Source organism: Hypanus sabinus, chromosome 8 (genome assembly GCF_030144855.1).
Source record: "Hypanus sabinus isolate sHypSab1 chromosome 8, sHypSab1.hap1, whole genome shotgun sequence".
Classification (NCBI taxonomy): Eukaryota; Metazoa; Chordata; class Chondrichthyes; order Myliobatiformes; family Dasyatidae; genus Hypanus; species Hypanus sabinus.
The window spans coordinates 11,883,061-11,910,634 of record NC_082713.1 but is presented as its reverse complement, the minus strand read 5'-3'; the positions used below and the strand labels follow the sequence as shown (position 1 = coordinate 11,910,634).

At 44.5% G+C, this 27,574-nt stretch overlaps 1 protein-coding gene across 3 annotated transcripts in view; it reads right to left on the bottom strand.

Moving 5' to 3' along the window:
* Nucleotides 1-27,574, bottom strand: part of fmr1 (fragile X messenger ribonucleoprotein 1) — a 94,824-nt gene that overhangs the window by 17,646 nt on the left and 49,604 nt on the right. For all 3 annotated transcript variants that reach the window (XM_059976691.1, XM_059976690.1, XM_059976689.1), the window contains exons 8-10: nucleotides 23,537-23,707; nucleotides 616-694; nucleotides 419-528 (exon numbers count right to left, since the gene is read on the bottom strand). In XM_059976691.1, the coding sequence (XP_059832674.1) occupies nucleotides 419-528; nucleotides 616-694; nucleotides 23,537-23,707 (360 nt within the window). The remainder of the gene's footprint in view (nucleotides 1-418; nucleotides 529-615; nucleotides 695-23,536; nucleotides 23,708-27,574) is intronic.

Genomic DNA, 27,574 nt, shown 5'->3' with positions numbered 1-27,574 from the left:
TCCAGAGTGGGAGTTGCTAAGATGGTCCTACACTAAATTCAACACTGACTGACAACTTCTGCAACGTGTTGGTGCCAATTTGTATCGGTCTCTGCTGTTCCTTTAGATCCATCAGCTGTGTGGAGAGGGGAAGCCTGCTGAAATTTCAACAGTTTACTCTCCATTCTTCACTGCCCTGGGTTGCAGACATAGCTAGGACACAACATCCATGGTCGATCCCGTCCAATGGAGGCCCCATATTAGGAGTTGAGGGACAAAAGGGGTAAAGCAATGGGAAGTATGGAAGACAAGGGGATGGGGAAAATATACCTGCTCCCTTGTTGCTGGATGTCACAAATACAGGATAATGTATTTGAAATCACTTACATACCTCTGTTACAGTTTTTGCAAAAACTAGCTGCAGCATTGCTAAACATACCTCTTCCCTTGGAATCTTCTTATCACCATCTCCTTCAATTCTCACTCGGACAACTCCGGATTTGTCCACAATTTCTTGTATGAGTTTTCCATTTTTGCCTATTACTTTTCCTAGACAAAAAATTCATTGATATTGATAGCAATCAAACTCAGATGTAACAAGCTTAATAAATTACAAGTTGTAAATGACAGACTCACCTACAAGGCTCCTTGGAACTTGCACGGAATCTTCTGTAAACTCGAGATAATTCCTGGCCTGCTTCACTGCTTCTTGGTCCTATAAATCAGATTGATATTAAAGGAAGAATGTCGCCTAGAGAGAACATTAATTTCAACTAAATTAATGATATTAATGTTACCATTTCTGTATAAAATTAAGCTGCAATTCTACTTGATTTGGATTTACTTGGCATTTTTCTTCCTTCTCTATTGAAAGATTTTTAAAATGATCACACCATGGATGGCAGCCTGTGGTGAACATAAACACGAGGAAATCTGCAGATGCTGGAAATTCAAGCAACACGCACAAAATGCTGGTGGAATGCAGCAGGCCAAGCAGCATCTATAGGAAGAAATACAATTGACGTTTTGAGCCGAGACCCTTGGTCAGGACTAATTAAAAGAAGAGGTTAGTTAGTCCTGACGAAGGGTCTCGGCCTGAAACATCGACTGTACTTCTTCCTATTGATGCTGCCTGGCCTGTTGCGTTTCACCAGCATTTTGTGTGTGTTGCTATGGAGAACATGCCTGGTCTCTGTGAGAGGCCAAGTCACAGGAGCAGAATCAGGACATTTGGCCTATTGAATCTCTGCCATTCAATCATGGTTGATCTTTTTCTTCCCTATTCAGCCCCATTCCCCGACCTTCTCCCCGTAACCTTTGATGTCATAGCCAATTAAGAACCTATCAATGTGTGCCCTCTAGTCCCAGACTTCCCCACCATGGGAAACATCTTTTCGACATCTACTCTGTCTAGGCCTTCCAACATTCGAATGGCTTCAATGGGATCTCCCCCCTCTTTAAATTTCAGCAAGTACAGGCCCAGAGCTATCATACGTTCTTCACATGATAACCCTTTCATTCCCGGAATCATCCTTGTGAATCTCCTCTGAACCTTCTCCAATGCCAGCACATATTTTCTTTGATGAGGAGCCCAAAACTGTTCACAATACTCAAAGTGAGGCCTTGCCAGTGCTTTTATAAAGCCTCAGCATCACATCCCTGCTTTTATATTCTAAACCTATTGAAATGAATGCGAACACTGCATTTGCCTCCCTCACCACTGACTCTACCTGCAAGTTAACCTTTAGGTTGTTGTGTTGCCCTTAAGGCATTCGTTTAGTTTATTATATTTTCGCTTTAGTAATTTGCTTGTAATTATTTTCTAGTTAAAGTTAAGGTTGTTGAAAGTAAATTTGTTGTCTGTGATATATCGCGGCATGTGATGATGTCACACCCGGTTTCGCTGTGTCCTGTGCGAAAATACCGGTTTGGAGAAATGGGACGGTGGGGGCTTGTGTGTGCAGGATCAGCGTGAGAAGTTTTCTTTCTACGCACTAGAAACATCATAGAAGCGATGCCGTAAGTTCATAAGATAATCGATATGTTGAAGTAAAAATGTTAGCGCTGATTCTGTTAAAAGTAATGACGGTTGATAAAGTTTATGTTCTTTGTTATTTAAAGAGTTGCAGATAGTTTGTGTTGGAGTGTATTTAAAGCAGTTGATGGCGTAGGTAGATTCTGATTGTATGTTGTACTTTAATGTAATATAGTTTGTTGTAGTTTTATTTTTGCAAGTATTTATGATGTAAATGTGATGCCAAGAAGGAAACAAATGCTGTATATATTTTGTATTGTTTTATCAAGTTTTCACCATATGTTAATGTGGAAGAGTGAACAGTAAACAATTAATCTTACTGGGATCGCGCCTCATTGACTCCGGTTTATACTGCGTGTTTAGTTCAGAGTTTTTACACCTGTGTGAGAACACTACAGTGAAAAGGCAGCATTACCAGGTGTTTCAAGTGCTACGATGGCATCGCGATCCAGCGTCAAGTTGTTGCCATCCAGCGCCAGGAGCAGTAGGGCATCAACAAATAAGACTGCCCATGCAAGAGCTAAAGCAGAAACTGCCGAGGTGCGAGTGTCATACACTGAACAGGAAGCAAAATTGAAAATGGAAAAGGCTGCCAGAGAAGCCAAAAACCAAAAGGAAGTGGCTGCCAGAGAAGCCAAAACCAGTTGGAAAGGGTAAGGATAGAAGCAGAATTAGAAGCGCTGATGCTACACTGAGAAGCCAAAGCTGCCAGGGTGGAAGCAGAGATATTAGAAAATGCTGAAGAAATGCATGTTCTGGATGACGTAAAATCTACTTCAGAAAAGACCAGATTGGAACGCACAAGCGACTACGTCTGATCTCAAATGGACTTGAAGAGTCATTCTTCCTCTCCATACTTATATGCTAACATCCCATTTCATGAGGAGTCAAAGTCCAATTGCATCACATCCATCTGAGGAAGACAATTTACCCTTGCAACTTTGCGACAAATTCAAGAATTAAAGGGCTGATGACAAATACTTCTCGACACCAAACTTACCAGATTTGGCGAGAGGAGAGGCAAAGGCTGAATTCAGAACAGCAAATCCCATAACAAATTTACACCCTCAGTCATATACCTGCCGACATATTCCCCCAGCCAGCATGCCACTTGCAGTTGAACCCATGGCACAGTATTTAGCATGACGAGATCTCGTTACTTCAGCACTATACTAGTTTGACGATAAGCCTGAAAATTACCATGCATGGTACTCCTCATTCGCCAACGCTATCCATGGAGTCCAGCTCGGAGCAACCCAAGAGTTGGATCTTATGACGAAATGGCTGGGAAATGAATCATGCAAACAGGTGAGACGCATACGTTCAGGGTACATCAACAACCCCAAGCTAGCCTTATGCAAAGCATGGGGGAGACTTCGGGAGTGCTATGTGGCCCCTGAAATTATTGAAACGGCACTATTTCGACGCCTGGAAAATTTTCTCAAGGTGTCAGCCAAAGACCACACTAAGCTAAGAGAGCTCGGAGATCTACTCATGGAGATTGAAGGCGCTAAAGAAAATGGCTATTTAACTGGCCTGTCATATTTAGTTACTTCATACGGAATTAGACCAATCGTGGACAAACTTCCATTTGGGCTGAAGGAAAGGTGGGTGTCTGTTGGCTCAGAGTACAAGGAAAAGAACGATGGTCAATTTATTCCTTTTGAGTATTTCACTAGGTTTGTGTGCAAGGAGGGGAAGAATTGAAACGACCCTAGCTTCATGAGTCAAGGTAGCAATACAATTCACACCAAGCCAGTCAAATCCACTTTGAATAATTTTAACATCAATAAACTTGTCTCAGTGCATAAAACTGAAGTCTCTACAACTAACAATGACCCTAGCAAGAATTGTCCATTGCACAACAAACCACACCCCCTCAAAAAATGCAGAATGTTTAGGAAAAATCCCTTTGATGAGAGGATGGCCCTTCTCAAGGAGAAAAAAATGTTTTAAATGCTGTTCCTCTACCTCTCACCTTGCTAGAGAGTGTACGATCCCCGTGAGTTGCTCGGAATGCAATAGCACTAATCACCATGGGGCCATGCACTCCGGCCTGTTACAGCAAACTGACAAAGCTCCTTCACCCTCACAAGAGGATGGCGGGGAGGAAGAGGATCACTCCAAGACAACTGTTGTCAGCTCGAGCTGCACAGAAGTTTGCGGTCAAGGTCAGTCAAGCCGTTCTTGTTCAAAGATCTGCCTCACTAAGGTGTACCCTAAGGGAGCCAAAGACAAGGCCATCAAAGCTTATGTAATTCTGGACGACCAGAGCAATCGCTCACTAGTCAGACCTGAGTTCTTTGATTTGTTCAATGTAGAGAGTAATCAGTTCCCATACTACCTTAGAACTTGCTCAGGCAGCGTAGGAACATATGGGAGGAAGGCAGAAGGCTTCCAGCTTGAGTCGCTGGATGGTAAAGTTGTCATCTGCCTCCCTCCGCTCTTAGAGTGCAATGAAATTTTGAATAACAGCACCGAGATCCCGACGCCAAGCGCTGTGCGACACCAGCCCCATCTCCACCACATGGCCAAGCACATCCCAGAACTGGACCCAAAAGCAGAAATACTTTTGCTAGTAGGAAGAGATGTTCTCCAGGTGCACAAGGTCAGGCAGCAGGTCAATGGACCACACAACGCCCCCTTTGCCCAATGCCTGGATCTGGGCTGGGTGGTGATAGGAGAGGTGTGCCTTGGCAATGTACACAAACCAACAGTTAACACACTCAAGACCAAGGTGCTAGAGAGTGGCCACCATTCAATTTTTCAACCCTGCACAAGCTACATGTGTATCAAGGGAGCATGACAGGGCTTTAACAAGCGTACTAAAGTAACCGACAAGACACTGGGACAGTCGGTCTTCGCTCAAACTGAGCATGATAATAAACTTGCTCCATCAGCACAAAATGCCATCTTCTTAAAAATAATGGACACCAAGGTCTTCAGAGACGAAGCAAGTAACTGGGTTGCCCCACTACCTTTCAGAGAACCACGCCAGCACTTGCCAAACAACAAAGAGCAGGCAGTCAAGCAGTTCACGTCCTTGCAAAAAACCCTGAAAAGGAAACCCGAGATGCAGCAACAATATGTAGCATTCATAGAGAAAATTTTCGCTAATGGACATGCTGAAGTAGCACCGCCACTGTAAGGTGAGGAATGCTGGTACCTCCCAACGTTTGGGGTTTACCACCCACAAGAGCTCAATCAGATCAGGGTGGCCTTTGACTCCAGTGCTCAGTGCGCTGGTATCTCCCTTAATGACGTGCTCCTCACAGGCCCCGACCTTAACAATACCCTTCTCGGGGTCCTGCTGTGCTTCCAGAAGGTCACAATCTTAGCGGACATCTAGCAGATGTTCCATTGCTTCTTAGTACAGGAGGACTATCGCAATTTCCTCCGTTTCTTATGGCACAAGGACAATGACATTAGCAAGGAAGTCATTGAGTACCGGATGAAAGTCCACGTTTTCGGCAATAGTCCATCATCTGCCGTGGCCATCTATGGGCTGCGAAGAGCCATCAGAGAGGGCGCACAGGAGCATGGCGATGACACCGTTCAGTTTGTAGAAAGGCACTTCTATATCGATGATGGCTTGATAACACTAAAAAAAGAAGGCGAAGCAATCGATCTGTTCTGACATACACAAGCCTCACTCTCCGAGTCAAACCTCCGCTTGCACAAGTTCGCATCAAACTGTCAGGCAGGAATGGAGGTCTTTCCACATGATGACTGTGCTCCGGCAATCAAAGATCTAGATCTAGATGGAGAAACCATACCCACACAAAGGAGTTTGGGCCTCCTTTGGGAGATTACGACTGACACATTCACGTTCTCCGTGCTGACCGTGATCAAGCCATTCACCCACCGTGAAGTTCTCTCCACTGTCAACAGTGTTTTTGATCCCTTGGGTCTACTGGCGCCAGTTACGATCCAAGGACGAGCCCTTCTCAGGGAACTTACCACTGAGCTCTCCGACTGGGATACTCCCCTACCAGAAGACAAGCTAAACAGATGGGAGGCTTGGAGAGATTCACTTCAAGATCTAAAACTGCTTCATATCCCACGCAGGAAACTGCGAGGGAAGATGGAAGCTCAACGTATGGCGGACCTCCCACCAGAATGCCTTGAAGCCTGCCCTCCTTTTACGTATATGGGGCTTGATGTATTTGGTCCGTGGTCTATCACCACTAGACGCACAAGAGGAGGACAAGCAGAGAGCAAACGGTGGGCCATCATGTTCAGCTGCACGAGTTCGAGAGTGGTACACATTGAGGTCATCGAATCTTTGGATACATCCAGCTGCATTAATGCTCTCAGGCGCTTCTTTGCACTAAGAGGCCCTGCAAAACAGTTAAGGTCTGATTGTGGCACGAACTTTGTTGGAGCGTTCAAGGAGCTCGGGATGGACAAGACAGTTCAAAGGTACCTCAGCGAGCAGGGATGCAACTGGGAGTTCAACACACCACACGCCTCTCACATGGGAGTGGATGATTGGTATCGCCAGAAGGATCCTTGATTCAATGTTTCTGCAGGAACGCACCCGACTGACCCACAAAGTACTGTGCACACTAATGGCAGAGATCACAGCCATTATAAATGCACGACCACTCCTACCCGTCTTTTCTGACCCGGAAAGCCCCTTCATACTCTCGCCATTAATGCTCCTTACGCAGAAGACAGGAGCTCCCCCTCCACCTGGGGACTTCTCAGATAAGGATTTGTACACAAAGCAATGGAGACAGGTTCAGGCTCTTGCAAATCAGTTCTGGTCTTGTTGGAGACATGAATATCTACCTTTGTTGCAACATAGACAAAAGTGGACAGAACCTCGCAGGAATCTTTAATTTGGAGATTTAGTCCTGCTCAGGGACAAGCAGATTGCCTGCAACTGCTGGCCAATAGCCAGAATCACTGCCACATTCCCCGGTAGGGATGGACATGTCAGGAAGGTTGAGTTGAAAACTTCCGACCAAGGTGATGTGAAAACTTACCAAAGACCAGTTGCAGAAGTCATTCTACTTTTACTTAAAGACTGATTTAGAGACTGAAGTTAGTATTATGTTCATAGTGACCGAAGGTCGGGGGGGGGGAAGTGTGCTGCCCATAAGGCATTCATTTAGTTTATCAGATTTTCGCTTTAGTAATTCGTTTGTAATAGTTTTCTAGTTAAAGTTAAGGTTGTTGAAAGTAAATTCGTTGTCTGTAATATATTGCCGCATGCGATGATGTCACACCCGGTTTCGCTGCGTCCTGTGGGAAAATACCGGTTTGGAGAAACAGGAAGGAGGGGGCTTGTGTGTGCAGGATCAGCGCAAGAAAAATTTTCTTTCTACGCACTAGAAACATCATAGAAGCAATGCCGTAAGTTCATAAGATAATCAATATGTTGAAGTAAAAATGTTAACGCTGATTCTGTTAAAAGTAATGACAGTTGATGAAGTTTATGTTCTTTGTTGTGGATAGTTTGTGTTGGAGTGTATTTAAAGCAGTTGATGGCGTAGGTAGATTCTGACTGAATGTTGTACTTTAATGTAATGTAGTTTGTTGTAGTTTTACTTTTGCAAGTATTTATGATGTAAATGTGATGCCAAGAAGGAAACAAATACTGTATATATTTTGTATTGTTTTATCAACAGTTTTCACAATACATTAATGTGGAAGACTGAACAGTAAACTGTTAATCTTACTGGGATTGCGCCTCATTGACTCCAGTTTATACTGCATGTTTAGTTCAGAGTTTTTACACCTATGTGAGAACACTACAGTTGTACTGCACAAGGTCTCCACATCCCTTTGCATCTCAGATTTTTGGATCCCCCCTCCACCTTTAGAAAATAGTCTGTACATTTATTTCTTCTACTGAAGTGCATGACCATGCATTTTCAAACATTGTATTTCATTTGCCACTTTCTTGCCATTCTCCTAATCTAAATTCTTCTGTAGCCCTCCCATTTCCTCAACAATTCTTGCCTCTCCACCAATCTTCTATCACCTGAAAACTCTGCAACAAAGCCATCTTTTCAATCATCTAAATCATTGATACACAACATAAAAAGCACTCCCAACACCGTCCCCCACGGAACACCACAAGTCACTGGCAGCTAACCAGAAAAGGATCCTTTTATTCCCACTCGAGAGCAAACTAACAATCTCATTCCCCATTGCCCCAAATTACTTTCATCCATCCCTTAAACATCCAACTGTGAGTTGAAGGCAACAGATGTATAGGCATTTAGCATCCTCACAGGGTGTGAATTGCACTTTGCAATTAGCCACTACATGAATATTTCTACCTCCCTGCGATTTTTCTCAACCTTTATTCCAGATGAAATCACTCACCATGCAAGTCATCCAGACCCTTAATTCTGAAACACTTTCATCAAATGATCATTTATCCTTTTTCACTATAGGAATAGATCTAGCTTCTCCATTTAATCCATGTAACTGAACTACCTGATGCCCAGAACCATTTTACTATATCTTGTTGTTATTCCTCCAGCATGTTTACCAGAATACCAATACTCCAGTTCAAGTTCAACCGATATTGTAAAGATTCTACATTACCTTCATATTGCATTCTCTGTGTCTTATAAAGCCTATCATTGTATCTAACTGTGCCATGGACAGCCCCAAACCTGGTTGCAAAGGGAATCAGAATCAGGTTTATCATCTCCGGCATGTGTTGTGAAATTTGTTAATTTTGCAGCAGTAGTTCAATGTGATACATAATGTAGAAGAAAAAAAACTGTACGAATATTGAATAGATTAAAAATTGTGCAAAAACCAGAAATAATATACATTAAAAAAGTTCAATGTCCATTTAGGAATCAGATGGCAGAGGGGAAGAAGCTGTTCCTGAATCGCTGAGTGTGTGGCTTCAGGCTTCTGTACCTCCTACTTGATGGTAACAGTGAGAAAAGGGCGTGCCCTGGTTGCTGGAGGTCCTTAATAATGAATGCTGTTTTTCTGAGACACTGCTCCTTGAAGATGTCTTGGGTACTTTGTAGGCTAGTACCCAAGATAGGTTCCAAGGTTGTCAAGCTGAGGAGCAGTAGTAGGGACAAGCACCCACTATCTAAAAGTGCTCCTCACGGCATGCGCCTCAAATAGCCCGACAACCAAATCCAACTCCTGGCCTTCTTGTGTGCCTCTACGCCCAGTGGAAATGTTTCTACTGATAGGAGAAGAGGTGAAGGCGGGTCCTGGCACCTTAAAACCAGTGCTTCAGGTAGATGGAGCTCGTCAGCCTGGGAAGGCAGTCCACCTAAGAGAGGTAAAGCTCTGATTTCAAATCTCCACTGCCTTGCAGCCATACCTACTTATGGGAAAGGCTTCAGGAGTAAACCCTAAGAACAAATAAGGCAGTCCGACATTGCCTTCAACATCGCTCTGGCAACTCCTGTGACGTCACTGGTCTTGCCCTTGCCCTTCCCTTGAACATCGGTGGCATGGAGAGGGGAGACTTGCTGCTTGGGCAACTACCAGTCTATGCAACCTGTCAGAATGCTCTCCATGGTAAATCTATAGAAGTTTTTGAGCGTATTTGTTGACATACCAGATCTCTTCAAACTCCCCATGAAGTATAGTCACTGACTTGCCTTCTTTATAACTGCATATAAAGACCAGGTTAGGTCCACAGAGATCTTGACACCCAGGAACGTGAAACCCACTCTTTCCACTTCTGATTCCTCTGAGGATTGGTACGTGTTCCTTCGTTTTACCCTTCCTGAAGTCCACAACCAGGTCTTTCATCTTACTGACGTTGAGTGCCAGGTTGTTGCTGCGGCACTCCACTAGTTGGCATATCTCGCTCCCACAGGCCCTCTCGTCTTCATCTGAGAATTTACTAACAATGGTTGTATCATCAGCAAATTCATAGATGGTATTTGAGCTACGGCTAGCCACGCGATCGTGGGTATAGAGAGAGTAGAGCAGTGGGCTAAGGATACACCCCTGAGGTGCACCAGTGTTGATGATCAGCAAGGAAGAGATGTTATCACCAATCCGCACTGATTGTGGTGTTCTGGTTAGGAAGTCAAGGATCCAATTGCAGAGGGAGGTACAGAGGCCCAGGTTTTGTAATTTCTCAATCAGGATTGTGGGAATGATGGTGTTGAATGCTGTGCTATAGTTGATGAACAGCATCCTGACATGGGTGTTTGCGTTATCCAGGTGGTCTAAGGCCGCGTCAAGAGCCATTGAAATTGCATCTCCCATTCACCTACTGTGGCAATAAGCAAATTGCAATGGGTCCAGGTCCTTGCTGAGGCAGGAGTTCAGTGTAGTCACGACCAACCTCTCAAAGCATTTCATCACCGTAGATGTGGGTGCTACTGGGCAAAAGTCATTAAGGCAACTCATATTCTTCTTAGGCAGTGGTATAACTGTTGCCTTTTTGAAGCAAGTGGGAACTTCCACCCATTGCTGTCAGAGGATGAAAATATCCTTGAATACCCCCGCCAGTTGATTGGCACAGGTTTTCCAAACCTTATGAGATACTCCAACAGGACCTTCTGCTTTGCGAGGGTTCACCCTTTTTAAAAAGCTTAAACATCGGCCTCTGAGACAGAGATCACTGGGTCAACAGGTGCAACAGGGATCTTCATAGCTGTAGTTATATTCTCCCTTTCAAAGCAGGCATATAAGACATTGAGTTCATCTGGTAGTGAAGCATCGCTGCTATTCATGTTATTGGGTTCCGCTTTGTAGGAAGTAACGTCTTGGAAACCCTGCCAGAGTTGTCATACATCTGATGTTGCCTCCAACCTCGTTCGAAATTGTCTCTTCGCCCTTAAGATAACCCTCTGTGAATCATACCTGGTTTTCTGGTACGGACCTGGGTCACCAGACTTGAATGTCACAGAACTAACCTTCAGCAGACAACGTATCTCCTGGTTCATCCACTGCTTTTGGTTTGGGAATATACAATAAGTCTTTGTAAGCACACACTCATCCACACAAGTTTTAATGAAGTTGGTAACAACTAAGGCATACTCATCCAGATTCGAAGATGAATCCCTGAATACAGTCCAATCTACCAATTCAAAGCAGTCCTGTAAACGCTCCTGTGCTTGCCTTGTCCATACCTTCTTAGTCCTCACTACTGGTGCTGCAGTCTTCAGTCTCTGCCTAAACTCAGGGAATAGAAGTACAGCCAGGTGATCAGGCTTCCCGATGTGAGGGTGTGGAATAGCACAGTAGGCATTCTTGATGGTGGTGTAACAGTGGTCCAGTGTGTTGTTTCCTCTGGTATTGCAAGTGATCTGCTGGTGGTAATTGCTTAGTGATTTTTTCAGACTGGCCTGGTTAAAATCCCCCAAAATGATGGTGAAGGTGTTAGGGTGTGCTGTTTCACGCATGTTGATCCTAATGCTCAGATCATCTAAAGCCTGACTGACATTGGCCTGAGGTGGAATGTATACTGCTACCAAAATGATCCCGGAAACTTCTGTGGTAGGTAAAAAGGACAGCACTTAATTGCTAGATATTCCAGGTTTGGTGAGCAGAATTGACACAGCACTGACATATTTGTTCATCAAGAAGAGTTGATCATGAGGCATACTCCTCCACCTCTGCTTTTGAGAGACTCTATAGATCTATCCTGACACTGTATAGTAAACCCGTTGATCTGAATCGTTGCATCCAGTACAGATGGGGTTATCCAGGATTCCATGAAACAAAGGACACCTGGCCCTAATGTCCCTATGATTCAGCACCCTAGCTCTGAGCTCATCGATTTTATTCACCAGATTGCACATTTGCCAGCAGGATAGTCAGTATTAAGAGTTTAAAACCCCGTTTCCTTAAACGCTCTTGTATCCCCGATCTGTAACCACTTTTACTATCTGGAATCTGGCGAGGAGTCCGTCCACAATCTGCACTGCTTCTGTCAGTTTTAAGCAGTGATAGTTCATTTGAATGCATTAAGACATCTTTGTTGACTGTACTGACCTTGGAAGCAGCTTTGTTTTTTAGCTATAAAAATGCTTAGATGCTGCCCAAACTGCTGAGTTCTTCCAGCTTTTTTGTACGTCTTGATTTGACCACAGCATCTGCAGTGTACTTTGTGTTAGCTATAATCAGACTGAAATGAGAATATTTAATCGTATCCATTGAGAGTTCTGCTGCTACAGGAGTTGCCTCGAGATGCCCTGGAAGTAGATATAGAAGTATCTCATTCCTGGGAGAGAAATGATTTTTGATGGGCTATACCTGGGAGAGCTTGAAAGACTGGCCCAGGACAGAGGACTCTGGTGAGCTGCTGTTGGTGGCTTATGCCCCAGTAGGGGTGATGGCCTTAAGTATAATGTATAATTACATCTGGCTTTTAAAAAAATTTGGTTCACAATTAGCACTGTCATCAAACATCAGTATATACACTCAGGTCTCCCTATTATTGTACCTCTTTAGAATTGGGCAAAAATGATCAAAATTATGCCCAAACCAACCAGTATGCTCATATTGTTTGTTCTGTCACTACTATACTCTTATGCCTTATCAGGCTTTCATATTTTCCCCCCACATAAATAGTTTTGAAATGGCACCCAGTGGGCACTGGCTCAAATTATCGTATGCAGAAAAATAATCATGGTCTTAATTTGTTCTTTGGAGAACATGAACATATCTTCCTTTTACACCATTCAATGATCTTATTTCCTGACCCAAAGCCCACTTGATTCTGCTACCATGCTTCCCATTCCTCGGACTTCAATTCCACTGACGAGCAAAAGGGCCAGCTTCCATTAAGCGGGACATGTATATAGTTAAAGAAATGACAAGACTTTCCAAGTAAACTGTTGGAAAATTCTAAATTTTCAAGCAGATACAAATATATGCTACAAGCTGAAAATTCTCCCATGTAACAAAGTTAGGTCACTGTGAATACCAGAACAGTGCTAAACTGTTTTCAAGAAAGGTTCATTTACACAATTGCAAGGCAATAAACCTTAAACAGTGCATTTCATATACCCGAAGACTGCATGCTCAATTACAAAAGTGCTCTCTGAAAAATTGTGTCAAAAACATTCAAGAACAAGATCTTGAGGATGTCACCATATGAACACTGTAGAGATTAATGCTTGCTTTGGGTGTTATTAAAATACATTTATTCCCAGGTTATTTTTTCTCATCCCAACAACATTTCTCCTGACCTTGAGTAAAATATCCTTCAAGCAATCTAGTTGTATTTTAAAGCAAAACTATAATTGAAGAGTACACAAAAGGCAAGCAGTATTATAGTTCAAACTTCCATCCCTCAAACATATGATAGATGCAGTGAACGCTATTACCGACAAAAAAAAACAAACTGATGGAGGAATTCAGTGGGTCAGGCAGCACCTGTAGAGGGAAATGGGCAGATGATGTTCTGACCTGAAATGTTGGCTGTCTACTTCACACCCCCCCCCCCCCACCAAAAGATCTGCCTCAGGTATTGATTTCCTCCAGCAGTTTATTCCTTGTTCCAGATTCTAGTGTTTGCAGTCCCTCCTGTCTCCAGAATACAATTACCATTGTGGACTCCACTAAAATGAGTGCTACAGTTGCCTAGCTGTTAGCACCACAGATTACAACTTGGGACATTCCTGAATTTGGAGTTCAATTCTGGTGCTGTTCTGTAAGGAGTATGTACGTCCTCCCTGAGTGCTCTGGTTTCCTCCCACAGTTCTGTGATTAGGTAAGGGTTTAATCAGATTTGTCAGGAGTTGCTGGGGCAATGTGGCTCAGAACCTACTCCATGCAACAGACATTTTCTGACACTGCCTGTATATTAACTCATTAGATATCAGTGTATCACCTACTTGCGTGTTTTTGCTTTTAAATGGTACTTTGGAATCTTTAGCAACTGCCTAAACAAGCAAGACAAAAGCATTCACCCTATGATGAAACTCCATCTGTTCTACTGAGAGTCTTGAAGTATGCCTTTTGGCTAAGGTGCAAAAGTGCTACAAGTTCAGCTGATAACATTTGTCTTGTAGTACAATCATTTTGTTCTCCTTTACACTGTACTGACGAATGGCAATAATCTTGAATCTTGTATTATTGCAAAGCACCTTGAAATTCAAAGGCAACTTCACTCAATGCACTAATGACATAAAAGTTTGAAGAATTTTCCAAAGTTGGCTCATATTCACATGATGCATGTGGTATGGTAGTGTAGTAGCGTTAATGCTAGTAAAGTGCCTGCGACCTGGGTTCAATTCATATCGCTGTATGGAGTTCATACATTCTTCCCCTGACTGTGTGGGTTTCCTCTCACATTCCAAAGACATACAAATGGGTTAATATTTGTAGGTCTTAGTATTAATAATCAGTATTAATTAGTATACTAATTACACATGGGTATAATTGGGGTGGCATAGGCTTTTTGGGCTGGAAGGGCCCATTACCATGCTGTATCTCTAAATAAATAAACATGTGCAAAGAAGAAACAGAACAACTGGAGGTTTAGCTGGGGAAATAATAAGCTATAACTGAAGTAAACAGCAACCACTATTATGATACTGAGGAAACCCACTTCCCAGCGCACTCGAACCGGCTCACAAATAGCTAGCGTGCAGGCATAAAGGCCAGGTCCGCAACAAAGGGAAAAAGCCTGCAGGGGTTTGTGAGTACGTGTCCCTTAGAGCATCCGCGCCCGGGGAGGGCGGGATGAGGGAGGTTTTAAAGCAAGGCTGTGAAGTTCGAATAAAATCATCTTTAATTGCAGTTTACCGACTCTGTGTCGTTATTTTAGCGCTGCGTGTAGCACACCGCTACAATTGGTGACCCCGACGGTCCAAATGATTTTTGGACCGGAGATGACCGACGCCGCATCTGTTCATGTGGTTTCGTTGGAACTGCCAAGCTTCTGGGCGCTGCGACCTCACCTATGGTTCCAGCAAGCAGAAGCCCAATTCCACGTTCGGCAGATAACCTCAGAGGACACACATTACTACTACGTGGTGAGCTCCCTCAACCAGAACACAGCGGCCCAGGTTGCGGAGTTCGTACAGTCTCCCCCAGCAGACGGCAAGTACACGGAATTCAAAGCCCTGCTCCTAAGGACTTTTGGACTCTCACGGCGCGAGCGAGTTGCCCGTTTACTGCACCTGGATGGCTTGGGAGACAGACCTCCATCGGCTTTAATGAATGAGATGTCGTCTCTGGCCGACGGGCACACACCCTGCCTCATGTTTGAGCAGGCATTCCTGGAGCAGCTCCCTGAGGACATATGCCTGCTGCTGTCCGACGCGGATTTCAGCAACCCCCCGGAAGGTGGCAGCCCAGGCGGACTTGCTGTGGAACGCCAAGAAGGTGAGTGGGACGTCCATCGCACAGATCACCAGGCCACACTCCCGACAGCAAACCAGTCCAGGCCCGGCCGCAGAGCCCACTAACCCCAGAGGCAGGGGTGGGGAGCCCAATGAACAATGGTGTTTCTACCACCAGCGGTGGGGCGCAGAAGACCGCCATTGTCACCTGTCCTGCCAGTTCCCGGGAAACGCTAGGGACAGTTGCCGCTGATGGCTATGGCGGCTGGCCTTTGGGATAGCCTCCTGTATGTGTGGGACCAGCGGTCGGGACGCCGTTTTTTGGTCGACACCGGTGCCAAGATCAGCGTCTTACCTCCAACTACTTACGACACCCGCAACAGGGCACTGGGTCCCCCCCGAGGGCCGTGAACGGCAGCACAGTAAGGACCTATGGCACTCCTCAGGTGCAGCTACAGTTCGGCTCCAGCCAGTTCACGTGGAACTTCACACTGGCCGCCATAGCTTCTGGGTGCGGATATTTTGCGGGCTCACAGCCTACTGGTTGACCTGCCCAGGAAGAGACTGGTCCACGTCGAGACCTTTCAGACGTTCTCCCTGGGTGCTGCCCAGTTGCCAGCCCCTCACCTCAACTCCATCACGCTGTCCGACAACGACTTCACCAGGGTCCTGGCGGAGTTCCCATCGGTTCTGGCACCGCAGTTCACGGCAGCCATGCCCCGACACGGCATACAGCACCACATCCCGACCCAGGGACCACCCCTCCACGCCCGTGCTAAGCGGCTTCCCCCGGACAAGCTCCGACTGGCGAAGGAGTTCAAGAGGATGGAGGAATTGGGGATCATCCGGCAGTCTGACAGCCCATGGGCCTCCCCCCTGCACATGGTGCCCAAAGCGACAGGGGGCTAGAGACTGTGCGGTGACTACCGCAGGCTGAACGAGGCTACCACACCGGACCGCTACCCTGTGCTGCACATTCAGGACTTTGCAGCAAACCTGCATAGCGCATGGATCTTCTCCAAGGTAGACCTCATCCGGGGATACCATCAAATCCCAATGCATCCGGATGATGTCCCCAAAACGGCTCTCATCACCCCATTCGGCCTTTTCGAGTTCCTCCGCATGCCGTTCGGCCTGAAGAATGCCGCACAGACGTTCCATCGGTTAATGGACGCGGTGGGACGCGACCCGGACTTCGCATTCATCTATTTGGACGACATCCTCATAGCCAGCAGCAGTCGTCAGGAGCATCTGTCCCACATCCGTCAACTCTATGCCCAGCTGAGTGAATATGGTCTAACAATCAACTCGGTCAAATGCCAGTTCGGGCTCGACACCATTGACTTCCTGGGCCACACGATTACTAAAGACGGGGCAACCCCTCTGCCCACTAAGGTAGATGCGGTCCGCCATTTCCCCCGATCCACCACGATCAAAGGCCTTCAGGAATTCGTAGGTATGGTCAATTTCTACCACCGCTTCCTCCCTTCAGCTGCCCGGATCATGCGCCCCCTGTTCGCCCTGCTGTCGGGTCCGGGCAAGGACATTACCTGGGACGAGGAGTCCGCCGCCGCTTTCATTCAATCGAAGGAAGCCTTGGCGAATGCTGCGATGCTAGAGCACCCCAGAATGGACGTCCCTACCGCCCTCACAGTGGACGCATCTAACACGGCAGTCGGTAGGGTACTGGAGCAGCTCATCGCGGGTCACTGGCAACCCTTGGCGTTTTTCAGCAAACACCTGCGGCCACCCGAGCTCAAATAGAGTGCTTTTGACTGGGAACTGTTGGCGCTATACCTGGCAATCCGGCATTTCAGGTACTTCTTAGAAGGTAGGCCCTTCACCGTGTTCACGGACCACAAGCCGCTTACCTTTACGTTCACGAAGGTGTCCGATCCCTGGTCGTCCCGCCAGCAGCGCCATCTGTCCTATATCTCTGAATACACGACGAATGTCCTGCATGTCTCGGGTTAAGGACAATCTCGTGGCGGACGCGCTCTCTCGCCCTAACATTCATGCCCTTTCCCAAGGGGTAGCCTTTGAGGCGCTGGCAGAGGCACAGCAGGCGGATGAGGAGATCCCGAGTTACAGAACTGCAGTCTCCGGTTTGCAGCTCCAGGACCTCCCCGTAGGCCCAGGTGAGAGGACACTACTCTGTGACGTTGCCACCGGCCAGCCCCATCCCGTTGTCCCGGCACCTTGGTGGTGACATGTTTTCAACTCCATTCATAACTTGGCGCACCCCTCCATCCGGATGGTCTCCAGCAGGTTTATTTGTCACGGACTCCGCAAGCAGGTCAGTGAATAGGCCAGAATGTGCATGCACTGCCAGATGGCCAAGGTGCAGCGGCACACCAAAGCTCTGCCGCAGCAGTTCCACCCCACCCACCAGCGTTTCAACCACATTCATGTGGATATCGTGGGCCCCCTGCCAGTGTCCCGAGGAGTGCGGCACCTCCTGACTACTGTGGACCGTTTCACAAGATGGCCAGAGGCGATCCCGCACACCGACACCACCTCCGAATCTTGCGCCCGGGCACTGATCACCACCTGGGTGCCCTGCTTTGGTGTACCGGCCCACATTACCTCCGACAGAGGCGCCCAGTTCACCTCCAGCCTGTGGTCAGCTACGGCCAGCCTTTTGGGACTCAGCTGCACCACACCACTGCCTACCACCCACAGTCGAACGGACTAGTGGAGCGTTTCCACCATCACCTAAAGTCAGCTCTCATGGTCCGCCTGCGAGGAGCTAACTGGGCGGACGAGCTTCCCTGGGTCCTACTCGGCATCCGCACGGCACCCAAAGACGATCTGCACACCTCGTTGGCCGAGTTGGTGTACGGCGCACCCCGGTCATCCCCAGGGAGTTCCTACCAGCCCCAAGGGGGCAAGAGGAAGAACCTGCAGCAGTCCTGGGCAGACTACGCGAGAGGCTCGGTGACCTGGCCCCCATACCCACTTGGGCAGAACCCGACCTGCGTACCCAAAGACCTGCAGAACTGTAAGTTTGTGTTTGTATGAAGGGGCGGGCATTGGCCCTACGAGGGGCCGTTTACGGTGCTCCGGAACAACGGGTCCACGTTCGTGCTGGACGTTGGGGGGAGAGGAGGTTTTCACGGCGGACAGACTCAAACCGGCTCATGTGGACCTGGCGCAACTGGTAGAGTTTCCGGCAGTGCAGAGGCCGACCTCCCAAACAGGGTCCGACCCAGACTGTGGACATTGGGGAGTGTATCGCTGGTTCTGGGGGGGGTTATGTGGCGACCCACTTCCTAGCGCACTCAGACCGGCTCACAAATAGCTAGCGTGCAGGCACAAAGGCCAGGTCCGCAACAAAGGGAAAAGCCTGCGGGGGTTTGTGAGTACGAGTCCCTTGGAGCATCCGCGCCCGGGGAGGGCGGGATGAGGGAGGCTTTAAAGCGAGGCTGTGAAGTTTGAATAAAATCATCTTTAATTGCAGTTTACCGACTCCGTGTCGTTATTTTAGCGCTGCGTGTAGCACACCGCTACAATGCCTCATTTCCCATTATGCCCACAGCATTCAGGTTGTCTCTAAGCCCAAAGTGTTGATTAATCTGTCTACTTTCACCGCATTCAACTTTCATTTACAAATGGGAAAAAAAACAATTTCTGGTATTACAGCCACAATACTGTAAAGTTACATCCAGCAATGCAGGAAAGGAAATCCTACCAAATTAATTTGCTTGCTTTTGCTAGCACTTTCAGTCAGAAGGTCAGATGGTTGGAGCAGAAATGAAAGGCTGTCTGACAAGTGTACCCGACCACTTCACCCCAGAGCTTTTCATTATTGAACTGGAGAATCTATTCTCTTTAACTCAATTGCCCAACAGTGGAGTGTGTGTAGTTCTGCTCACCCTTCAATGTTTGCAGTATTGGTCAACTGCCTACAAGAAAGATATCAGTAAGATGAAAAAGTAGAAACTTTACAAGAATTGTTACCGGGACTTGAGGACCTGAGTTATAGGGAGAGACTGAATAGCTTAGGAATTTATTCCCTGGAGCATAAGAGAATAAGGGAAGATTTGATAGAGATATAAAACTTATGAAGGGTACAGATGGGATATATGCTAAAAGGCGTTTTCTATGAGTTTGAATTCGAGATCATAGGTTAAGGTGAAGAGTGAAATACTTAAGGGGAACCTGAGGGGGGAAAACTTCACTCAGAGGGCAGTGTGAGAGTGGAACAAGGTGCCAAGGAAGTGATGGAAGTGGGTTTGATTTAAGAGAGGGTAAGTACATGGACAGGAGGGATGTGGAAGGCTATGGTCTAGGTTTGGGTCAATGGGAAAAAGACAAAATAACAGTTCAGTACGACACTAGATGGGCTGAACAGCCTGCTCCTGTACTGTAGAGCTCTATAGAGCCTTGGGTTATTTAATTGGCCTCTTCCAACCTAGTCTATTCTTCCAAGAGAAGCAGTAACAAGTAGAAATGCCATTATACCCAAAATTCCATACTCCTTGATAAATCACATATCATACAGACTTGGAGATACTTCTTACATTCCCTTGTGTACCACAAATTCAACATCTTTTAAGTCCCCAATCACAAAAATAACCAAAACTGAACCACCAGTATCTTCTTACAGAAATATGCCACAGTCAAAGCAACCTTGCTAACCCAAAAATAGAAATTAGCAGCACAAGCAAGAATGTTAAATGTTTGACCAATTAATGACAGAAATAATTATTTATACATCCTTTGCATAGAACTTCCCATCTACAAACTTTTCAAATTGCCCCTCTGTTTATTCAACTGGCCAAATTAATGTAAAATAAGCAAAGCCAATTAGAATTTCTGCCTGTGTCACACACCAATGAGGGCAAGAATGGGATGGTTTGGCAGGTGAATGCATGGCTGAGGAACTGGTGCAGGGGTCAGGATTTCAGATTCACTGGCCACATCTTCCGGGGGAGGTGTGACCTATACAAAATGGATGGTTACACCTGAACTCGCAGGTGACTAACATAGTTATGGGCAGGTTTTCTACAACTGTTGGGGAGGGTTTAAACTAATTTGACTGTGGGATGGGAACATGAATGATGGTGCTGAGGATGCAGCAGTTGGCATACAAGCAGAGGCGGTGTGTAGTGAGACTGTGAGAAAGGACAGGCAGATGATAGGGCAAAATTCTAGTCAGTGGGATAAGTTGCAGTGGAACAGAGGGACAAATAGGTAGGCAGAGGGGGTCGTATGACCCTGTTGGTAAAAATGAAATCAAATCATTAGAAAGAGATGACAAAGGATTGGAAGATGTAGAATCCTTGTGGGTAGAGTTGAGAAACTGCAAGGATAAAAAGACCCTGTAAGAAGTTATAAACAGGCCTCCAAACAGTAGCCAGTATGTGGGCTACAATTTATGATGGGAGATTTAAAAGGCATGTCAAAAGGAAACTGTTACGATAGTCATGGGGGATTTCAATATTCAGGTAGATTAGCAAAAAACAGGGTAGTGATGATTCCAAGAGAGAGAATTTGTAGAATGCCTACAAGATGGCTTTTTTTTAGAACAGATTGTGGTTGAGCACATTAGAGGATCAGCTATTTTGGATTGGGTGTTCTATAATGAACCAGATTTGCTGAGGGAGCTTAAACGTAAAGGAACCCTTATGAGACAGTGAACATATAATAGAATTTATCCTGCAATTTTGAGAAGGAGAAGCTAAAAGCAGCTGTACCAGTATCACAGTGGAGTAAAGGAAATCACAGAGACATGAGAGAGAAGAGGTAGCTAAAGTTGTTTGGAAGGAGGCACTAAAAGGGATGACGGCAGAGCAGCTATTGCTGATGTTTCTGGGAGCAATTCAGAGGTGCAGGGTAGATACACTCCAAGAAAGTAGTATTCTAAAGGTAGGATGATGCAACCATGCCAAAGAAGGGAAATCAAGACATTTACCCGCAAAGCAAAGAGTATTGTGAAGGACTCAACGCACCCCTCACACACACTCTTCTCCCTCCTGCCATGTGGCAAAAAGTACCGATTCGGTCTCTCACAACCAGACTGTGCACCAGTTTCTTTCCCCAAGTCAGACTCCTCAATACCCGGAGTCTAGACTGACATCTACATCATTTATTATTATATTGTAATCTGTCCTCTACTGTGCCTATTGTCTTGTTTATTAATTATTGTACTGCCCTGCACTGTTTTGTGCACTGTATGTATTCCTGTGCAGGTCTGCGGTCTAGTGCAGTTTTTATGCTGTTTTACGTAGTCTCGAGTAGCCTTGTGCTGTCTCACATAGTCTAGTGTAGTTTTGTGTTGTTTTATGTAGCACCAGGGTCCTGGAGGAACATTGTTTTATCTTTACTATGTACTGTACCAGCAGTTTATGGTTGAAATGACAATAAACTTGATTTGACTTGACTTGATAACAGAGCAATAATTGGTGGAAAGTTAAACAATATCAAAGAAAATGCCAAAATATTTTCCAGATATAAAGAGTAAAAAGGAGGCAAGAGTAGCTATTGGACCACTGGAAATGTTGCTGGACAGGTAGTAATGGGAGACAAGGAAATGGTACCAGTCTTTACTGTAGAACAATCGTGTCAGGGGAGAGAAGTGACTGCAGTTGCTACTACTGGGGTGAAATTGCTTGGGCAGCTGAAGAGATCGTGAGGCATTAGTAATGATCTTTCAAGAACCATTAGATTTTGGCAGGGTTATATAACTGTAAAATTACAAATACCACTTCACTCTTTAAGAAGGGAGGGTAGCAGATGAAAGGAAATTATAGTCTAGTTAGCCTGACCTCAGTGGTTGGGAAGATGCTGGGTCGAATGTTAAGGATGAAGCTTTTGGGTAGCTGGAGGCAAATGATAAAATAGACCAAAGTCAGCATGGTTTCCTTAAAGGAAAATCTTACCAGACAAATCTGTTTGAATTATTTGAAGAAATAACAAGTAGGATAGACAAATCAGAATCAGGGGCTGTTATTTACTTGGATTTTCAGAAGGCCATTGACAAGGTGCCACACATGAAGCTGTTTAACAAGTTAAGAGCACATGGTATGACAGGAAAGATATTGGCATGGATAGAGCATTGGCTGATTGGCAGGAGGCAAAGTGGAAATAACAGAAGCCTTTCCTGAATAGCGTCTAGTGGTGGTCCACAGGGATTGGTGTTGGGACCACTTATTTTTATGCTGTATGTCAATAACTTGGATGACAGAATTGATGGCTTTGTGGCCAAGTTTGTGGATGATATGAAGATAGGTGGAGGGGCAGGGAGGCTGCAGAAGGATGTGGACTGATCAGTAGAATGAGCAAATAAGTGGTAGATGGAATATAGTGTCTAGAAGAGAATGGTCATGCACCTTGGTAAAACAAAACAAAAACATAGACTATTTTCTAAATGGAGGGAAAATTCTAAAATTTGAGGTGCAAAGAGACTTTGGAGTCCTCATGCAGGATTCTCTAAAGATTAACTTGCAGTTGAGTTGCTGGTGAGGAAGTCAAATACTATGTCAACATTCACTTCTAGAGGACTACTGGAATATAAAAACAAGGATGTAATGTTGAGGCTTTATAACACACTGGTGAAGCCTCACTTGGAGTATCGTGAGCAGTTTTGGGCTCATTATTTGGCGACTATGGAGGCCATAATACACCATTGGGTGTACTTAAGGTCTTGATTAGTCAGTGCTTGAAATGTTTCGGAGACAATGCAGGAGAAATGGTTGGGAGAGAAATATATCAGCCACGATAAAATGGCAGAGCAGACTCAATGAGTTGAATGGCATAACTCTGATCTAATGTCTAGAACAGTGAAATGGAGAAGCATTTGAAAATGTTGTCAGTTGTATAAGAGACATCTTCTTGGCAGAGTCAGACTTAGATAAATAATTCCAAAAAACGTCACAAGTCTCACAGCTGAGTGACTAAGTACCAGAACTTTCAAAGCAGCAAAGAATTCTAAAGTATATAATCTTTGGAGAAAAACTCATCTCTGTTCTATGGGGCCAAATTCTTAATCTTAAACTAAGACCCTCTTGCTTACACTGATTAGCCAGAAAAGGCTGCTTTTTAGCTTCTATCTTATTAAGCCCCCTTAGAATTTTATCACCCTTCAGTAGTTTGAACTCTGGACAATGTGAATCCAGCAAAGTCCATAAAAACTAAAATATATTTGTATCAAAGACTGGCATTATTCTTCAATTGAAGCTAAAATGTTTAGACGCAGCTGCACAACATTCAAGCTTTAACAGTTAACAATAAATATGCTTATTCAGAGATGTATTCTAAAAGAACCCACCTCACCGTAGATGTGGAAAGTGCATGTCTCTTCATCCAGCTCAATGGCAGTAACGCCAGGCACTTTCCTTGCCTGTTGAATATTGGCTCCATGCGTACCAATGGCGAGGCCCATGAGATCTTCTCGTACTATGAACTGCTCGTGGAAGCGTGAGGCAAGCTGCCGAGAACTCTAAAAGAATTAAAGCAAGCATAGCAGATGTAGTATCAATGGAGACAACAATCATGTTATCTAATGACCTTCATCTTGGCAAGTTACAAAGGGACACAACTTTTTAACTGAAACAATGGAAAGGAGAAATAATAATTTGCCTTTTGAATACATTTATTTGCAAAGAAAGTATTGCAAGACAAATCGCTTTTCACCTACAAACTCACTTTACATATTACATACATTCTATTAATCAGTAATACTCTTAGTGAAACATTCAGTGGGTCAGGAAGCAAGATTAATAAAGAAGAAAAAGAAGAATAAAGCCAGCCAAAAATAGAAAAGCAGATAGTAAAACTTAAAGTAATTGAAGAAATTTTATTGATAAAGTGTGTCTGGGGAATTATTAATAAAAACAGAGAGATGACAGAGGGATTGAAAAGGCATTTAACATCATCTTCACTATAGAGGATACAACTAACAACTTAAGGAGATGGAAATGAGGAACTGAAAAAGAGGATGGGACTCAGGAAAATTACATTCCTCTGGACAGTGAGAGTAAACAAATTATTGGAACTATCGGCTGGAGAGTCTCTGGTTCCTGATGGACTTCATGTTAGGATATCAAAAGAGAATAGTGAGGTACATGATGCACTGATATAAGTTTTACAGAATTCCTTACACTTGCGGAATATTTTATTGGACTGAAATTTGGACATCAAATCCCTTCATTCAAAAGGACGTAGAAAACAAGAAACAACAGGATTAGATAGTTAAGCATCTGTTCAGAGGGAAAAGATCAGAAGCAATTATGTAGCAATGTATTCGGACTCATAACAAAAATCAAGGTAACCGTACAAAATCAAACAACACATACAAAATGCTGGAGGAACTCAGCAGGCCAGGCAGCATCTATGGAAGAGAGTACAGTGGACGTTTCCGGCTGAGACCCTTCATCAGGGCCACATACAAAATCAACAATGCCTTATATAAAGGAAACCATGCTCATCATATTTGTGGAGTTCTTATAAGAATTTTGGCTAAAGTGGGAACCAATGGATGTCCTATTTTCAGAAGATATTTGATAGAGTGCTGCATCAAAGCTTGGTGCAGAAAACAAAAGCTTATTGTGGAGTATAACATACTGGCAAGATTCACTGTGGCACACTACACTGGCACTGGAAGGTGTGGCATCACTTGCAGGCCACCCCCCCCCCCCCCCCCACATCCATAAGTGTGTTGTTTGTTAATGAAAATGGCGCATTTCACAGCAGGTTTCCATATACAGTAATGTGTACAAGTCATAGGCACATATATACAGTATATATATCTAGGGTGCTTAAAACTTCTGCATAGTACAGTATTTGTCAATGTGTAGCAGAGAGTGAGTTTGTAAATCTGGCAGGAGCAAAGGATGTTGTGAATGGTGTGGTTTGTGGGATGGTGGTGGTTTTTTTTGCAGCAGTACAGTGTAATACATAAAATTACTACAGTATTGTGCAAAAGTCTGAGTCAGGGACTTTCAGGGCTGAAGATACAAGGCTTTCCATGCAGGCTTCCATTTATATAAAGCTAATCTTAAACTCTACCTATGCCTCTTATTGTTTTGTAGGCCTTTATAGAGTCTTCTCTTATTCTGTAAGCAGCCAAGAACAATGGAAACTACATATATTGTAGATATTACCAGACATCCAATGCTTCAAGATGTGACATTGTGGAATATGGTTATGCTACAGTAATTAATATGGTTACAGTGAGGAATATTACCGTACAAAGTCTTAGGCACATAAAAATTCTGTAAATGAAGATGCTTTCAAAAACAATGAAATGAGTGATCTCTATGCCTCAAAAAAAAACTATAAAGAGCAGTAAACAGTTCTCCTGCAGACTTCTGACTGCTTCACTTGCTTCTGTCTCTCCCAGTAATCCTAGACAGCCTCGACGATTTGAGATCAGGGCTCTGAGGAGACGATACCATCTGCTGCAGAACTCCTTGTACTTCTTTTCATTGAAGGTAGTTCCTTATGACTATGGCTGGGTGTTTGGGGTCATTGTCTTGGTGCAGAATGAAGTTAGGACTGATCAGACACCTCCCTGATTGTATTGCATAATGGATGAGAATTTGCTTGTACTTCTCAGCAATGGGGATTCCATTAATTCTGACCAAATCACCAAATCCATTTGCAGAAATGCAGCCCCAAACCTGCAGGAAACCTCCACGGTGCTTCACTGTTGGCTAGAGACACTCATTTATGTACGGCTCTCCAGCTCTTCTACAACCAAACTACATGCGGTTTGAGCCAAAGGTTCAAATTTTGACTCATCAGTCTACAGCACTTGCTGACATTGTTCAGCACACCAATCCTTGCGCTCTTGTGTATAGGTGAATCTCTTGGCTTTGTTTCCGATTTGGAGGACTGGCTTTTTGGTAGCAACTCTTTCTCGAGTCCGGAGGTAAGAGTTGGGTCAATTTCACTCACTCTCCCGCAACGTTCACTCATCCCTCCGTGAAGTGGAGGCTGTGAAACTGCCCCAGCAGCTGTGCTTCATGTCTGCAAGCTTCACAGTGATTTGCTCCGCTAATATGATGAACTGACACCCAGGCTTTGGGTCTACTCTGGGGATTCAGATCTAAGGACTCAATATGGTTCAAAATGTTGTGCTTGCTTTTATTGTTTAAATGATTTGTGTTTTTTTTCTCTTTCTCTACACAGTGGATGTTACTGTTTGCAGTGTACCAGTCAGTGGAAAGATCCATGACACCAGAAGTAGGCACATTTGTACATCATTTACTTTTATACAGGATACAAACTCTACTGCTTGGGAAGACATACAGGGATATAAAGTTGTAAAAGAAGTGAGTTTTCACACTAAGGTTAAGCACTTTTTTTTAGTGCAGTCAAATAAGTTAACAATATGGCCTACATAGGGCACCTTAGAGGACCAGTATTAGAACCAAAGACATAATGTGGCTATACTGAAGGTAAGTACTAAAAGTATTAGTCAAAAGGGCACCGCCATATACTGTTCTATGCCTTAAAGAATGAACCAGAAGTAGTTACAAAGTTTGCCCACTACAATAAACTTGCTCTTCTGGCCCAACGAGGCTACACCGCTGAATTACACACATGTGACCAATTAACCTACTAAGGCTTTCTTTGGAATGAGAGAAGAAACTGCAGTACCAGGAGGAAACGCACAAAGTCAAGGGCAAAAAGAAGAAACTCCATACAGACTGCAGCAAAATTGAACCCAGGTCACTGAAACTGTAATAGAGTTGTGTTAAAGGCCACATGAAAATGCGTCCAATCCATTCATTTCTGAATACTTTCATCCTTTAAAAACAGAGCAACAGTGAATTGGTGTTTTGAATATAGCTGCTGATGAGGCAAGCAACCCAGCTGTAGTGCTTGATATGTAACTTGACAGTTCTACTGAAGTGTCACAAATACAATGCTACTTAGGTTTGCTTCTGTAACAAGATATCAGATCAGCACTGAGACTCCATAATAAAAATTCCTTATTGTCCGCCACATCATCTTAAAGAGTCAAGTTAATTTTCACAGGACAAGCGCAAGAGAAACACTGTTTAGTTCTGCAACATTTCTGAATTCTCAGCAATGATTCTGAGGAAAGCCAACAGGGAACCAGTCTAAATACTGGAAAGTTATGCTTTAAGTGGATTAAAAATCTTCTTTTATTATTTAATGTTTTCATTCACTTACTCTCAAGTTCAATTGTCATTTAACCTTATATGAATATAGCCAAACAAAACAGTGTGAATCTTGAGCCATAGTACCAACAGTTTTACAAAGCACAAGGTAAAATAACATATATAAGACAGCAGTAAAATACAGTCACACAAAAAACTAGTCCAAGTCCCTAAGT